At 38.4% G+C, this 14,985-nt stretch overlaps 2 protein-coding genes across 3 annotated transcripts; one reads left to right on the top strand and one right to left on the bottom strand.

Annotated features, from left to right (window-relative positions):
- Window positions 1-5,771: 5,771 nt before the first annotated feature.
- LOC121788727 (receptor-like protein EIX2) lies at window positions 5,772-7,466 on the top strand. Its single transcript, XM_042187345.1, has one exon. It carries the CDS (start codon window positions 5,772-5,774, stop codon window positions 7,464-7,466), a length of 1,695 nt encoding a protein of 564 aa, XP_042043279.1.
- A 793-nt stretch (window positions 7,467-8,259) lies between these two features.
- On the bottom strand, window positions 8,260-11,203 carry LOC121788725. Of its 2 annotated transcripts, none has more exons than XM_042187343.1 (3): window positions 9,577-11,203; window positions 9,404-9,491; window positions 8,260-9,013 (listed from the first exon to the last, which is right to left on the bottom strand). In XM_042187343.1, the coding sequence occupies exons 1-3, from the start codon at window positions 10,927-10,929 to the stop codon at window positions 8,394-8,396; spliced, it is 2,061 nt and encodes a 686-aa protein (XP_042043277.1). In that variant the 5' UTR covers window positions 10,930-11,203; the 3' UTR covers window positions 8,260-8,393. The 2 variants fall into 2 exon arrangements, with proteins under 2 accessions (XP_042043277.1, XP_042043276.1); XM_042187342.1 differs by having other exon boundaries at window positions 8,260-9,031; window positions 9,577-11,201.
- Window positions 11,204-14,985: the final 3,782 nt, after the last annotated feature.

Below are 14,985 nucleotides of genomic sequence, written 5' to 3'. Positions count from 1 at the left end.
GAGGTTCTTCGAGAGTCCCTCTAAGGTCTCCTCTAATAGTATTTTCCCCTCCCAATAGATCATCAAAAACTCCCACTGAGTTATTGTTCAAACCATTTGACAATACATCATCCTCATTGTTAACTTGTGGTTCTTGAATTTCTTCAAGATCTACTGTATTTTGACCTTGTTCCTTGCAGACATAACTGTCTTCAAGGAACGTCACATTCCTTGATGTTATCACCTTGTGATTTTCAGGACAGTAGAAATCGTATCCCCTAGTTTGTTTAGGATATCCCACAAAGTAACACTTCTCACTTTTAGATTCCAACTTATCAGTCATTTGTTTCTTAACAAAAGCTGGACAACCCCAGGTCCGCATATAGTTAAGATAAGGCTTTTTGTCATACCATAACTCATATGGTGTTTTCTCAACTGATTTAGATGGAACTCTATTCAGAATGTAAATAGCAGTCAATAAAGCATGACCCCAGAGAAATAAAGGAAGACTAGCTAAACTCATCATGGATCGAACCATATCTAATAATGTTCGGTTTCTCCTTTCAGATACTCCATTCATTTGTGGTGTACCAGGAGGTGTCCAGTCCGACTGAATTCCATGCGATTTCAAGTAATCAAGAAATTCTCGGCTCAAGTATTCCCCTCCTCGATCTGATCGAAGAGTTTTTATACTTTTCCCAAGTTGTTTCTCAACTTCACACTTAAACTCTATAAATTTCTCAAAGGCCTCAGATTTGTGTTTCATAAGATACACATATCCATACCTTGTCAAATCATCAGTGAAAGTAATGAAGTACGAATAACCACCTTTTGCTTGAGTTGGAAACGGTCCGCACACATCTGTGTGGATCAACTCTAGCACATCATTAGCACGCACCCCTTTCCCGGAAAGTGGCTTATTAGTCATCTTTCCTTTGAGACAGAATTCACAAGCACCATATGATTCAAAATCAAATGAATTTAGATAGTCTAACTTTCTCAATCTCGCTATCCTTTTCTCATTGATATGACCAAGTCTACAATGCCAAAGATAAGTAGCATTATCCGTATTACATAGCTTAAGTCTTTTATTTTGCACATTGAGAATATCCCGTTTGCATTCAAGCATATATAATCCATTCTCTAAAGAGGCATTTCCATAAAACAATCCATTATTAGAAAACGAGCACCTGCTGTTTGCAAAATGGAAGGAAAAACCTTCGATGTCCAACATCGGAATGGAAATAATATTCTTTGAAATAACTGGAACGAAATAACAATTATGTAAATCTAGTCTATGTCCTGAGGGAAGATCTAATCTATAAGTTCCCACGCGTTCGGCAGCAACTTTTGCTCCATTTCCAACACGTAGGTCTACTTCCCCAGGCCTCACTTTCCTGCTGTCAATTAAACCTTGCACATTATTACAAATGTGTGAACCACAAGCGGTATCCAATACCCAGGATTGTGAGTTATTCATAGACATATTTATCTCAATGACAAACATAGCTGAGCTCCCACTCATTGCACCTTGTGCCTTGAGTTTTGGGCAGTCTCTCTGCCACTCCGTGAAATTTGACCTAGTCAATTTGTTTGTTTCCATCATACACTCATAAGATAAGTTTGACATATTATCTGAACAGAAAATAAAACGAAAAGCAAATTAGAAAAGCATACAAAGATCACAATCGCATCACTAATCAAACAAGGGTTTATTGTATTGATTAGCTCCCACTAATTTTAACATATATTATGTCCCCCAAACATAAAATACGAATTTATATCTAATATAAATTTTAGTGGTCCAAGATCCAAGTCTATATTATTGCAGCCTCTGCGAGGGCTGATGACTACAATAATATCACCAGGTAGGCCTCCAAGCCAATTGTAACAACAATTTTACAATTCTTGGTTTATTAATCTAATTAATATACGTCCATAAATTATTCTGGTTGCGAGGGCTACTCAAAATAATTTAAGCAAGTCAACCCCATCACACGATGCCAACCATGCATCTATGAATGAGCCTAAACCTTGTAGATTTAGAGTAAACGCGAGGGCGTAAAACTCGTGGTCGAAAAGACTAGGAACATCAAACAATTGTGATGGACGACGCGTTTGTTTCAAAACAAGACTTATATTTTGTGGGGAAAAGTGTGATACTAGTTCTGTGAATATAATATCCAATATTAAATTTCAAACAATTACTGGGCGCCGCCTACCCAGACATAGTATAACACGGACTACACATACTGGGCGCCGCCTACCCAGACATAGTATAACACGGACTACACATACTGGGCGCCGCCTACCCAGACAATAAAACGGTCTCTAACTACTATAGTTAAAAAATAAGCATAAAATCAAATAGCATGCTTATCACAAAAGATATCAAATAATGCTCAACAAATAAAATCAAATTTTATTCTCTAATTAAATGTGGATTTAATTATATTAATTCTAAATTAATATAATTATATATATTTAATATTAATTCCAAATTAATATTGTGTTGTGGAGTATATATTATCATTTCCAGATGATAACTATGTCCCAATTTGTTAATCTAATTAACGAAATTAATCCAATCTATATTAATTCTAAATTAATAAATTTGTAAATCAAGTGATAATTCCAAATCATCATCAAGCACACATATATTATTTATTATTCCAAAATAATAATATTAACAAATTCTTGCTCATTAATCCATTAATCCAATTAATAAATTTATTATCTGATCTATATCAATTCCAAAATAATATAAACAGATATTTAATATTAATTCTAAAATAATATTAAAAACACACTTATTATTAATATTCAAAATAATGATAAAATAATAATTTATTAGTTTGAAATCTAAGTTGAAGATTTCGTTTGATAAAATAATAATTTATTAGTTTGAAATCTAAGTTGAAGATTTCGTTTGAATTTCGTGAAAATTCCAATTTTGAATGTATCAAATCAAATCGGATTCGATGGCAAGAATTTTGAAATCTTATTTCATAGTTTTGATTTCTAAAATCATCCACAAAATAATTAGGAAACAAAATTAATTATGAATCAAGCCCCGAGCTCTGATACCACTGTAAGTAATTCTTGTATTCATCTAATGAGCGCAGCGGAAATTGCATACAAGAATAACAGATCTAGATTCATAATCATATTGCAAGTTGAGCACGTAATACACAACAGAACTAAATCTTACTTGTTGTGTTGTTTTCTTCTACGATTGTGTCCTGCAAGTTGAATCCACTACTATCGAGGTCCACGTGTATTCTGATCCGATGCAGGAACAATTCCTCGGTACAATCGCTCTATAGAGAAAGCTAGGAATTCTCTACAAAGCTTTACGTATTTTCTCTCTAATGTTACGATATTTCTCTTCTCCCCACAATGGAGAATAAATAACCATATATATAGACAAAGAGTCATTAGGGTTTCATGATTGTTGGGCTTATGGACTAATTATAATTGTAGCCCAACTATAATTATTTAATCCATATTAATCTAATCTAGCTCATATCCTTTCATTAAAGATGATAAAGCAGATACACATGATGTTGGTTACAAACAAGAACAGGATGCAGAGAAATGATATCTTTCGTTTGCCAATGGAAGGTTTCACGGTTTGTGAAGGAGCATAATCATCACCATATGCAAAGCCCTTGGTGAGATCTGGCCAACCTATTTTAGCTGCAAATGTTTATGGAAGTGAATGTGGAGGTCAACATATAGTTCTTCGTCTGTTGTTTATCTACACATATGCACATTATAATTGCCATAGTTGATGATTGTCTAGGACTGAAAAGTTTTTCTGGGCAAATGTACGAGACCAATTTTGAGCTTTAGACCATCCGCAGCGGTGAGCAGCATGCTCACCGCCGTCCTTGCCGCTGGCAAGGACAGAGCTCGTCCGTTGATGCGCCCTGCCGCTGGCAGGGTGGTGCTCTTAGCTAAGAGCACGTTCGTGCCAGCGGCAAGAGCACGAGGTGGCGACGTGGCAGCTTCTGATTGGCCCGTTGATTTATCACTTTTTATTATTATTTTTTTAATAAAATCGAAAAAATCTGAAAAATTCAAAATTAATAAAAAAAATATTTTCTCACTTCCTTATAATATATATCCATTTTTTCCACACTTTTAATTTTTTTTTCATTATTTTCAAAATTCATACTTTCATCTATAAATACTCTCATTTCAAACACAAAAAATGACACTATACTAAACAACTCTCTAAATCTCAATTTTTATGAGTTTAATTATGTAATTTTTAATTTTTAGGAGTTTAATTATGTAATTTTTAATTTTTAGGATTTTAATTATGTAATTTTTAATTTTTAGGATTTTAATTATGTAATTTTTAATTTTATTTGTAATTTGTAATATTTATTGTGGTTTTTAAATGAATTTTAATATTATGGAAATGTTTTTGTTTAATTGAATTTTATATTAATTGTGCTCGTCCTTGCGGAAGAGCACAGTTGTGGGTATTGTGCTCTTGCCAGAGAGCAGGCATGAATAGTACCGCCCGGGCCCACAACCGTGCCGCTGGCAAGAGCACGGTTGTGGATGCTCTTAGTGTTTTACTACATATGCTTAAAAGTAATACTTACATAAACAGATATCGTACTTGTTATTTATGTGAATATTATTATTAATTCTTTGGAAAACTTTCTGTTTTTCTTTTTAATTCAGAAACTTATTTCATAAATAGTTGAAATTATAACAAAATGAGATTTTTCTTCACTCAAAGTCAAAGTCTTTCGAATAATCCAACTCAAAAAGCAAGACGTGAAATCTAGTTTTTTTTCTCATGATCTTCAAACTATCAAGTAAACCAGACCACTTATTTTCCATGAAGCATTTTTGCCCAAACTTTCAAGAAAAAAAAAGCAAAAAGATGAATATTAAAAAAAGAATAACTATAAAATTTCTTCTTGTTGTTTTACTGTGCATGGAATGTTGTGATTTCCGGTTTGTTTCAGGCGAAGTAAGGTGCGTGGAGAGGGAGAGAGAAGCTCTGGTGAGGTTCAAGAAAGGTGTTATAGATGAGAGTGGTATTCTCTCATCGTGGGGAAGTGAAGACAGCAGGAAGGATTGCTGCAAATGGAAGGGTGTTGTATGTACCAACACCACCTCTGCTCATGTGATCGCTCTACTACTTGGTTATGACTACAAATATTATCCTTACAACAAACCTTTGAGAGCTAAGATTAGTGATGCCTTGCTGGAATTGCATCATTTAACTAATTTGGATTTGAGCATGAATGATTTTGATGATCAGTTCCCACAATTTATGGGTTCCATGAAACAGTTAGAGCAATTGAATCTTCGTGGATGCAACCTTCATGGGACTCTTCTTCCACAACTAGGAAACCTGACCAACCTGAGGACACTTTATCTCTGGGGTGATTATAATTTAAGGTCTGAGAATCTTGATTGGCTTTCTCATCTCTCTTTTCTGCATCGACTCGATCTGAGCTTCATTGACTTAAGTCATACGAGTTGGCTACAACAAATACTAAAGCTTCGTTCATTGCAAGAATTGCACTTAGCTTTCTCCAACATTGGAGCTGCTATTCCAGCTAGACCACCCTCTGCTAATTCTTCATTTGCATCTCTTTCCATCCTTGATTTGTCATTTAACGAGTTTGTGTCTTCCAACCTTGACTATTTATCTAACACAAGCACGAGCCTTTCTGAATTATACACGCTAGAGAATAAATTAGATGGCCAAATCCCTCATGTGTTTGGGAGACCTTGAGGATCTTGATCTTTCTGGCAACATGCTTGAAGGTGGCATCTCTGAATCATTGAGGAATTTGAGTCATTTGCAAGCCTTAGACTTGTCCAGTAATAACTTTAGTGGAGATCTTGAGGACTTTTTATTTGGGAATCTATCTACTAAAGCAAACATGTCAATGGGAAGTTGGAGATTGAAGAAATTTTCAGCATTGAAAAAACTCAATGTAGGAAGCAACAAGTTTGTAAGATTAATGCCTCAAAGTCTTAGCCAGCATTCAGTTCTTGAAGAAGTTGATGTATCTTTTAACTCATTGCAAGGTATCATCTCTGAGGCCTACTTCACGATACTTCACAACTTAAAGGTGCTTGCCTTGTCCTTCAATTCACTGAGTTTGCAAATCGTCCAGGACTGGAGTCCGCCTTTTAAGTTGGATGTTATCAGGTTAGCAGGATGCAACATGAACCCTCATTTCCCCCAATGGGTTCAAACTCAGAGAAACGTTCGTTTCCTTGATCTTTGTTATGCCCATATATCAGATGAAGTACCTAGATGGCTGTGGAGTTTGTCTGCACTTTTGAGTTTAAATATATCTCATAATCATATTAGTGGGACTATCCCTCATCTCCTGCCCAATTCCATCGAATATTTAGATGTCAGCTCTAACAACCTTTCTGGGCCTCTACCATTGCTTCAACAAGACATGTTGACTGTTCAGTTGAGTCAAAACATGTTTTCAGGATCAGTTTCATCTATATGCTCAACATTGCTTGTGGAAATGAGGATCCTTGACCTCTCCAACAACCAATTGGATGGAGAGATACCAAATTGCTGGGAGAAAATAAGTAACTTGGAATATCTTAGTATAGGTAACAACAGTTTTTCTGGTGAAGTTCCACGTACTTTGGGCAACATGTCAATGCTAAACTCTTTGAACTTGCATGCCAATAATCTGTCTGGCGAGTTGCCTTCTACTTTAAGCAAGTGTGGAGAATTGATGTTCATTGATGTCAGAGGGAACAAGTTAACAGGAAATATCCCTGCATGGATAGGTGCAAATAAGAACTTGGTATATGTAATCCTTAGACGCAATAGATTTTATGGCAGCATCCCGCTAGAAATCTGCAGTCTTACTCACATCCAAGTGTTGGACCTCTCCAGAAACAATATATCAGGAGAAATTCCTCACTGCTTCAACAGATTTACCTCACTGAGCAAGAAGAATACAACTGTGCTCGGAGCTGCCATCACCTTCTACCCTACACTATACGAGCCTCTGAAAGTGTTCGAGTATGCATTTGTTGAGTGGAAAGGTGGGGAATTTGAATATCGGAAGATTCTTCAACATCTCAAACTCATTGATCTGTCCAACAATAGATTAGTAGGGAGTATTCCTAGATCATTTTCCAGTATGAGGGCATTAATTTCCTTGAACCTATCAAGAAATATGTTGACAGGGACCATAGTTTCAGATATTGGTGAAATGGAGATGCTAGAAGTGCTTGATCTGTCTAGGAACCAACTCTCTGGTCACATTCCCAATATCTTAGCAAAACTAAATTTTATGGCTGTTCTTGATCTGGCAAATAATAGTTTGTGGGGCAGAATTCCAGCTAGTACTCAACTACAGAGTTTCAATGCATCTGCTTATGCCGGGAACGATGGACTTTGTGGACTCCCTCTCAAGTTATGCCCAGGAGATCATCCACTCATCATGTATCAAGGAAAAAACATCTAGAAAGATGGCAGCATTGTGAGCCAAGAATTTGGCATATCAATGGCCTTGGGTTTTATTATTGGATTTTTGGGAGTTGTTGCTGTTGAAGGGATCATGGGGAGCCGGAGAAGCATATTTTTACTTGTTGTGCAGATATTTTGATTAAAATATCTCAAGACTGGGAACTCTCTCACTCTACCACCTTATGTATCATTTTGATTAAAATCTGATTTCTAAAGTATATTAGGAAGGGATTGCATTAACTTTTTGGATCCTTCTAGAATGATACAAACACTCAATTTTCAAGCTAAGATGTCTACTTCAAATATGTACTGAAAATCAATCTTATGCTGTTGTAGTATTACTCACTGATTGAAAATTGGACCTGGGGTTAGCATTTTTAATTGAAAGGTGTTAAGCTGTGTACTATTTCTTGATTTTCAGCCCATAAAATCATCTATGATAGTTTCTTTTGTGGAACTTGAGAGTACTTATTTGTATTTCCTTTCTCCTTGCAGCCAGCAAAACAAGTAAGAACATATCCGAAACTTCTGAGTTAGTTTCAACGTTGGGCTAGCATGTTGCAGTATATTCTCTCTGTTTTTGTTTTTATGAATGAACTGGTGAAATAAATCCTTAGTGATACTAGTGTGACTTCACATAAGATGATGAACTTATTGTATTATGTATTTGTGTTGTTTCTTTCGGTATGAACTAGTTAAATAAATCCTTAGTGATACTAGTGTGTATTATGTAAGAAGATGAACTTAATGTATTATGTATTTGTGCTATTGTTTAGTGCAAATGAAGGAAATTGGAGACCAAAGTGTCTTATCAATTATAGAATGAATCAAGCAGTTAATACAGTAGAACTCTCTACATCTCTATGTTTTGTCAGGATATGTACTGATTAATCTAATGAAATTTTTCCACCAAAAGCTCAATAATTTATTGCAGAATTTCTGTAATCACATCAGCTACTATTTCACTCAAAACTTGCTCTTCCACTTCATGCATCACTTCATCAACTGCTTCCATTGCATATCCCTTCCTCCAGCCAGAATCCCAAGCACCTGTCACCTCTTCATTCCGCCTTAGGTCTTTGTCCAGCATCGGGTATATGCTGTCTATGACAACTATATTTCCACAAACTTCACTGTAGTTTTGCAAACCTTCAATGATATCAGCTATCTCCTCTACCAACTGCTCTATAGATGAATGGTATTTCGGCCTTCTCAAGAGGTTTTGTGACCAAAGATTTCTCGTGCCCCTGCAGCTTAGGCTCTTACGCTCTAGTATTTCTTTTGCACAGTCGAGGAGAAGAGCATCATAAAGCCCTTCACTATCAACTGAACTTTGAAAGACTGTAGAGTCATGAGTGCCTGTGTCGAAGAGCTCCTCTACATGATTGAGAAATGAAGCACTTCTTAGGAGTAAATATCTTGAATTCATTAGGATTTTGCAGCCTTTGATCTGATATGAATCTAAACTTGGAAACAAAGTGTCATTTTCAATATGATGGGGATCATCCTTGCTAGTTACGTCCGAAGCATCTCTAGGAGAACTTGCTGCATTCATTGAACTATCTGTATTGAATAGAGAATCACTATGTAGATACAAAAAATAGTTGCATCTATCTGATTAATGTCTTCGTGTAAATCAACCGCCACAGTTCTAACAATACTAGTATGCTTTGGGTGTCAACAATACAGAGTACCACTTTCTATCACCAAGAGAGACGATTCAAGGTTCCACTAGAATTCCACTAGTTTTGTGTATAAATAGAATGTAAGATTTTTACAATGTTTTGAAGAATATAGTTACTTATTAGCAGATGGCATTCTATGGTTTTCAAAATAACCAATAGTCCTCTAGAATATAATGAACACAGTTCTAACCATTATAGCAGAAACAAAAAGCATTACGAAAAATCATATTGATTGGATTTAGTGATTTACCAGACACATTATAAGCTTTAGCCACTTCCTCAGTAGTTTGTTTTGGTTCTGTATTCTTCAGCACGAACTCGCTGACGATAGTTTCAACCTGCATCATTTTGTTAGCTCAGTATTAGTATGCAGACTCCATTAATATAACAGCCTAAATGCTAACATAGAAAGATGAAACTTACTACATGTGGTGAGGGCTTGCTATTGGATTCACCTTTCCGCGGACTCTTCTTTGGAACAGTTCGACTAAGAGGTGTCGGTTTCATGTCCTTATCTGCGGCTGCAACCTTTCCTCTAGCAACCAGACTTTTAGAGACATTGTTTCCTCTCACAGTCTTCACTGCAGCAAGTTTGGTTACATCTTGAGTTTTATCAGACCTTTGAGGCTTAGCATCTTTTGGTTTCCTTATTTTGGGAACTTCTTTCTTCTGTATTTGTGGAGGAAGAGGCTTCGGTTGGCTCGTCCTCGTCGTAGAGAGGCTATCTAGTGCCGCTTTCTTTACTGGCCTCGCTTGAGTTCTCTTATCGAGCTTCTGTTTTGAAGAATGATCTACTGCAGATTTCTCATTAGGCTTCTTTGCCTTCAACTCTGGTCTAGGTGGAAGCTCTGCCCCCGTCTTTCTTGGCGTTTGTCGACTCTTGAGGTGCTCCCCACCATCGGTACACTGATCAGCACGAACACGAAGAGGCTCCATGATCACGATAGGCGGGGTATCAACAGCCGATTCATTCCTCAAGAACAACGCATTAGAATGCAACTTGTAATCATGTAAAGACTTTCTCCCCAAAATCCCCTTAAACTGCATAGTCTCAATGATCTCTTCTAACGTTCTTGTCTCTCTTCTAGCTAGCTTGAACTGAGGCTTGTTGTTAGGCCTCGGCAGATGAATATCAAGGAAAGGGCTTCTCCTTTCCTTCAAAAACGCACCATCCCCTGCTTTTAAGGGCATTGCTTCCTCCAACCCCATGAGCTTCGCAATCAAGTTTGACTTCTTCTCGAGCCAGATGCTGGGAGACCCCGAGGAGCCCGAGTGGAGCAGCGAAGACGAGGTCTGGCTCGAGCTAGAAGACGGCAGATCGACACACAACTCAGAGTGCTTTCTATCAGCATCACAAACTAGTTTCTCCTTGGGCAATAAATTCAGCCTGGCGAAGCTCTCCCTAATTACATCCCTCAGCTCATCATAGCAATCTCTGGATGCAGAAACTCGAGGCTTATGATTATCATCTAGTAGATCAAGAGGCCTCTTCTCCTTGTGCAATTTCCCAAACATAACAAGGGAGTGCTGCAAATGCAGAGCGCCTCTCAGCAAGTCGGTGGCGGTGTGCGGCCTTTCCACCGCTTTGCTGAGCCTCTCTGCGCCTCTAGAAACCTCCATCACTTGAAAACACAAGCCGCCCTCCTCCTTTGAGTTTGATGATGTTGATGTTTTATGGAGTTTTTTTTGTCGGGCTTTGTTGGATTTTGCGACTGTCTTGCAGTCGGCGACGCCTTTGGGGTCGTCACACGTGACTAAGGATCGGTAAACAGGCATGTTTCTCTTGAAAGAGTCAAAGGAATTCAAGATTTAACATCCATTTTTGCAGTGATAAAATAAGGTGCCGTCTAAACAGAGAAGAAAGGAAACCATATTCAATTTTTAAAGATTGACAAAAGGAGGAAGAACTGAAGCCGAGAAATAATGGTGAAAAGGCATAGGGCTGAGGAAGAAAGTGAGAGAGACGGATGAACGATTTTCAGTTAATGAGAGACCTCAGATTCACGCAATTGAATTCAACACATAAGTATTTATGGGTGGTGACCTTTTTTTTTTTTTTTGGGATTGTGAATAGGAGAATCTTGAATAATGGGAATGGGGATCCGTTTTGATTGTTTAGTAATTAGTAGGACCAATGAATGTGATGATTAGTTTAGTACAGTAGTTATCAATAATAAGAGATGATGTTTTGTCATTTTTGGAATCCGAAAACCCAAAATTTAAGGTGAATGGTAGGGGTCACTTTGTTATACATTTTCCTTTATGAATTTGGATAGAGAGAAAAGGTGTAACAACAGACAATTTTAATGGAGAAGCCCTGTACCATGGCTGTGCAATTAGTCACCAGTGGAATTTTTTTGTGGATTTTATGTATAATTTGTACAAGTAAGCAAGCATGGTTTTTGTATAAATGAGAGAGGGACGTTGCCAAAAAATAAAACTTGTTTGGTGGGGATTATTTTAGTGAACACCTTCCTACCTCTTCACCCAACATGTGCAAATCAAACCGCCTTTTTTTGCACCATCATTTGTACTACAAAATGTGTTCAATTTGATGATTTTATAAAAAATAAAATCAAAAATTTGTTTGGTTGTTAAATTAGGGATCTAGAAGGGTGAAGAATCACTCTCACACTGAGAAGCCTCAATTTATTCTTTTAAAAAGTGTGATTTAATTCAAAAGGTTGCGATCACGAAACATTTTAAGGAACCAAAATACTACTATCAAACATTCAAACCTTAATTAAATGTTTTAGTTATTCCGCCCTACATGTACAATTTATTTCACTGGCTAAGTAGTTATCTTGGAGTATTTGAATAAAAGAAAATTTATTATCGTTTGCGCTCTAACAAAAAAATAGTAAGAGCATCCGCAGCGGTGGCGGTTGGCGCCACCGCCGTCCGTGCCAGCGGCAAGGCGAAGGACCGCCACCGCTGCAACCGCGCCGCTGGCACGGCGCTGCTCGATGTATCGAGCACGTCCGTGCCAGCGGACGCACACGTGGCGGTCTCCCATTCGCCAACGGCATAGCCGTTGGTTTCAAACATTTTTTTATTTTTTTTTTAAAAAAATCGGATTTTTATTAAAAAAATCGATAAAAAATAAAAAAAAAATTTCACTTCCCCAAAAAATTATATCCGTTTATAACCGTTTTTCCCCACTTTTTAATTTTTTTTTTATTTTTTTACCCCAAAAATACACACTTTCATCTATAAATACCCCCAATTTCACTCCAAAAAATTCACACTTTCACTACACAATTCTCATCATCAATCTCTCATATCCATTTTCATCTTCCTCTCACACCCTACAACACCACTATGTCCGGTAACGACGACAACCCAAGCGGCTCTCACGGTTGGAACCCCGAATGGTTCGGTTCGCAACCGTTTCATAGTCCGGAAACGGAATATTCGGCCCCTCCTCTCACCCAAGATTCGGGCGTTCCGAGTGGCTACCGGCCATACCCAATCGACGATCAAGGTGCCTCCGATGGGCGCTACGGGTGGACACCGGAGCCTAGGCCTCGCGCCCCTTCCCAAATGCCGAATCCTCCATCTCGCGCCGGTGTCCGCACACCGTACTCACCGGCGGAGATGGAAAGATTGTTCAAGGCGTACTTGGAAATCTCCGAAGATGCGGTGGTTGGAACGAACCAATCCGGCGATCACTTTTGGTGGCGCGTCTCTAGCCGGTACAATGCACACCGGCCGCCGGGAACGATCGAGCGCAACGAGAGTATGGTGCGCAACTGCATCGGCCGAGCCAACGAAGAAATTGGCAAGTTCAACGGCTATTTCATCCAGGAGTCCCGGAATGCCGGGAGCGGCCAAAGCGAGGTCGACATCATCACCGCCTCGCTGAGCACCTACCAATCCATGAACGGTAAGTCGTTCAAATATCTTAACGTTTGGCAGGAGACGCGGACGCACCCGAAGTATAAGGGAGGCATAACATCCTCCTCTAGCGGCTCCTCCAAACGCTCACGGTCGGCATCCCTATCCGACGCGAAGAAGTGGCTAGCCAACTCGCCGAAGCTAACTTGGGTAGCCCCGATGCCCAACCAAGCGGTTCCCGACGCCGACCGCAAGGTAGGAAGAAGGCGGCGGCCGAACGACGTCGCGCCGCGACTCCATCTGCCCCTGCTCCCGAACCCGCACCCTATGTTCCACCTCCACCCCCGAACAACTCGTTGTGGGCCCTTTTGGCCCAACTCAATATGGCCGATAGGTCAACTATGACCCCCACGCAACTTCAAACGCACGAGTCCATGATATTGGGTCTCCAAAAACAATTGGGGTTGGTGCCGCCGGATGCGTAGTCTTCCTCGGGTTATATTAGCCAATAATTATGTAATTTTTAATTTTTAGGAGTTTAATTATGTAATTTTTAATTTTTAGTATTTTAATTATGTAATTTTTAATTTTTAGGATTTTAATTATGTCTTTTTATTTTATTTGTAATTTGTTATTTTTATTGTGGTTTTTTTAATGAATTTTAGTATTATGAAAATATTTTTGTGTAATTGAATTTTATATTAATTGTGCTCGTCCTTGCGGAAGAGCACAGTTGTGGGTGTTGTGCTCTTGCCAGAGAGCAGGCATGAATAGTACCGCCCGGGCCCACAACCGTGCCGCTGGCAAGAGCACGGTTGTGGATGCTCTAAGCGTTTGCGTGTTGTGTTTTTCTTTTACTATAAAATGGATACAATTTGGGTTGACCACATATCTTGCTAAACTAACTCCCTTTATTTAATTAATACTTTTATCTTTACCCTACAAATAATTTAATATTGTCTTTCAGATTAATTATTATGCTTCTTCATATATTTTGTCACATAAAAATATTAAATTTCTGTTCACATATTAAAACATTTTTCTTTCCCTGTGACTGCAAATTAAGAGTAACAATTGTGTTTGCGAATGCCAAATGCCATCTACGTACATTTCAATTTGTTGTAGAATTATGACTTCAATGTTTATATATGTGTAAAGTAGATCACAGCAATGTGTATAAATACATTAGAATTGTATAGTAGGAGTATAATAAATTTGAGCCGCTATGTATCGTTACACGCCCACCATACACCACATTAACTCCATTTTCTTCTAGCTAGGTTAAATTGGCCTATTTTTCAAAATGCAATTTTCCAAGATGCACATGTTTTGGTCATTTAAAGTTAAATAAACAAAAAAATAAATAAATGTTAAGTAGTAATTCCCGCCTCAACTATTAAAGTTAAATTCCAGAAAATTAAATGACTTATGTAAATATAGGGGTAGTATATACCTTGATTAAAATGGACAAGCTTTAAATGCAGTCACAAGAGTCTTGTCACGTCGGTGCCCACCATCATGCATTCATACTAGTATTATAAGTACGTACATTTTTTTAACCATGCTAATTTGATTCATCACATTCGAATTTTCAAATTAAAGGTGCACACATTTAATTCAAATACAGGCTTTGCCTCTCAACAAGCCCACATCATGTGTGAACTGATGAGGTTGTGCATAGGCGTGCACAGACTGAACCAGCCCGGCAGTTAACCGCCGGTTCGGGCCCGCCGGTTTATGAACCGGAACCGGGACCGGAACCGGCGGTTTGAACCGTCCGGCGGGTTGCCGGTTCCAACGGGCCGATTCAGGGTCGAAGGATGCGTGAACCGTGAACCGGCGGTTTACCGGTTTGAACCGGCGGTTCAACGGTTCAAACCGCCGGTTCAAGGTCGGCGAAATCGTGAACCGTGAACCGGTGGTTCATAACCGACGGTTTGAACCGCCGGTTCAACCGAATTTTTTTAAAAAAATTTATTTATAAAAATTGATTTT

The sequence above is a fragment of the Salvia splendens genome, unplaced genomic scaffold (assembly GCF_004379255.2).
Source record: "Salvia splendens isolate huo1 unplaced genomic scaffold, SspV2 ctg1127, whole genome shotgun sequence".
NCBI classification, from domain to species: domain Eukaryota; kingdom Viridiplantae; phylum Streptophyta; class Magnoliopsida; order Lamiales; family Lamiaceae; genus Salvia; species Salvia splendens.
Note: the sequence above shows the minus strand (reverse complement) of the source record. Positions and strands in the feature narration are given on the sequence as shown.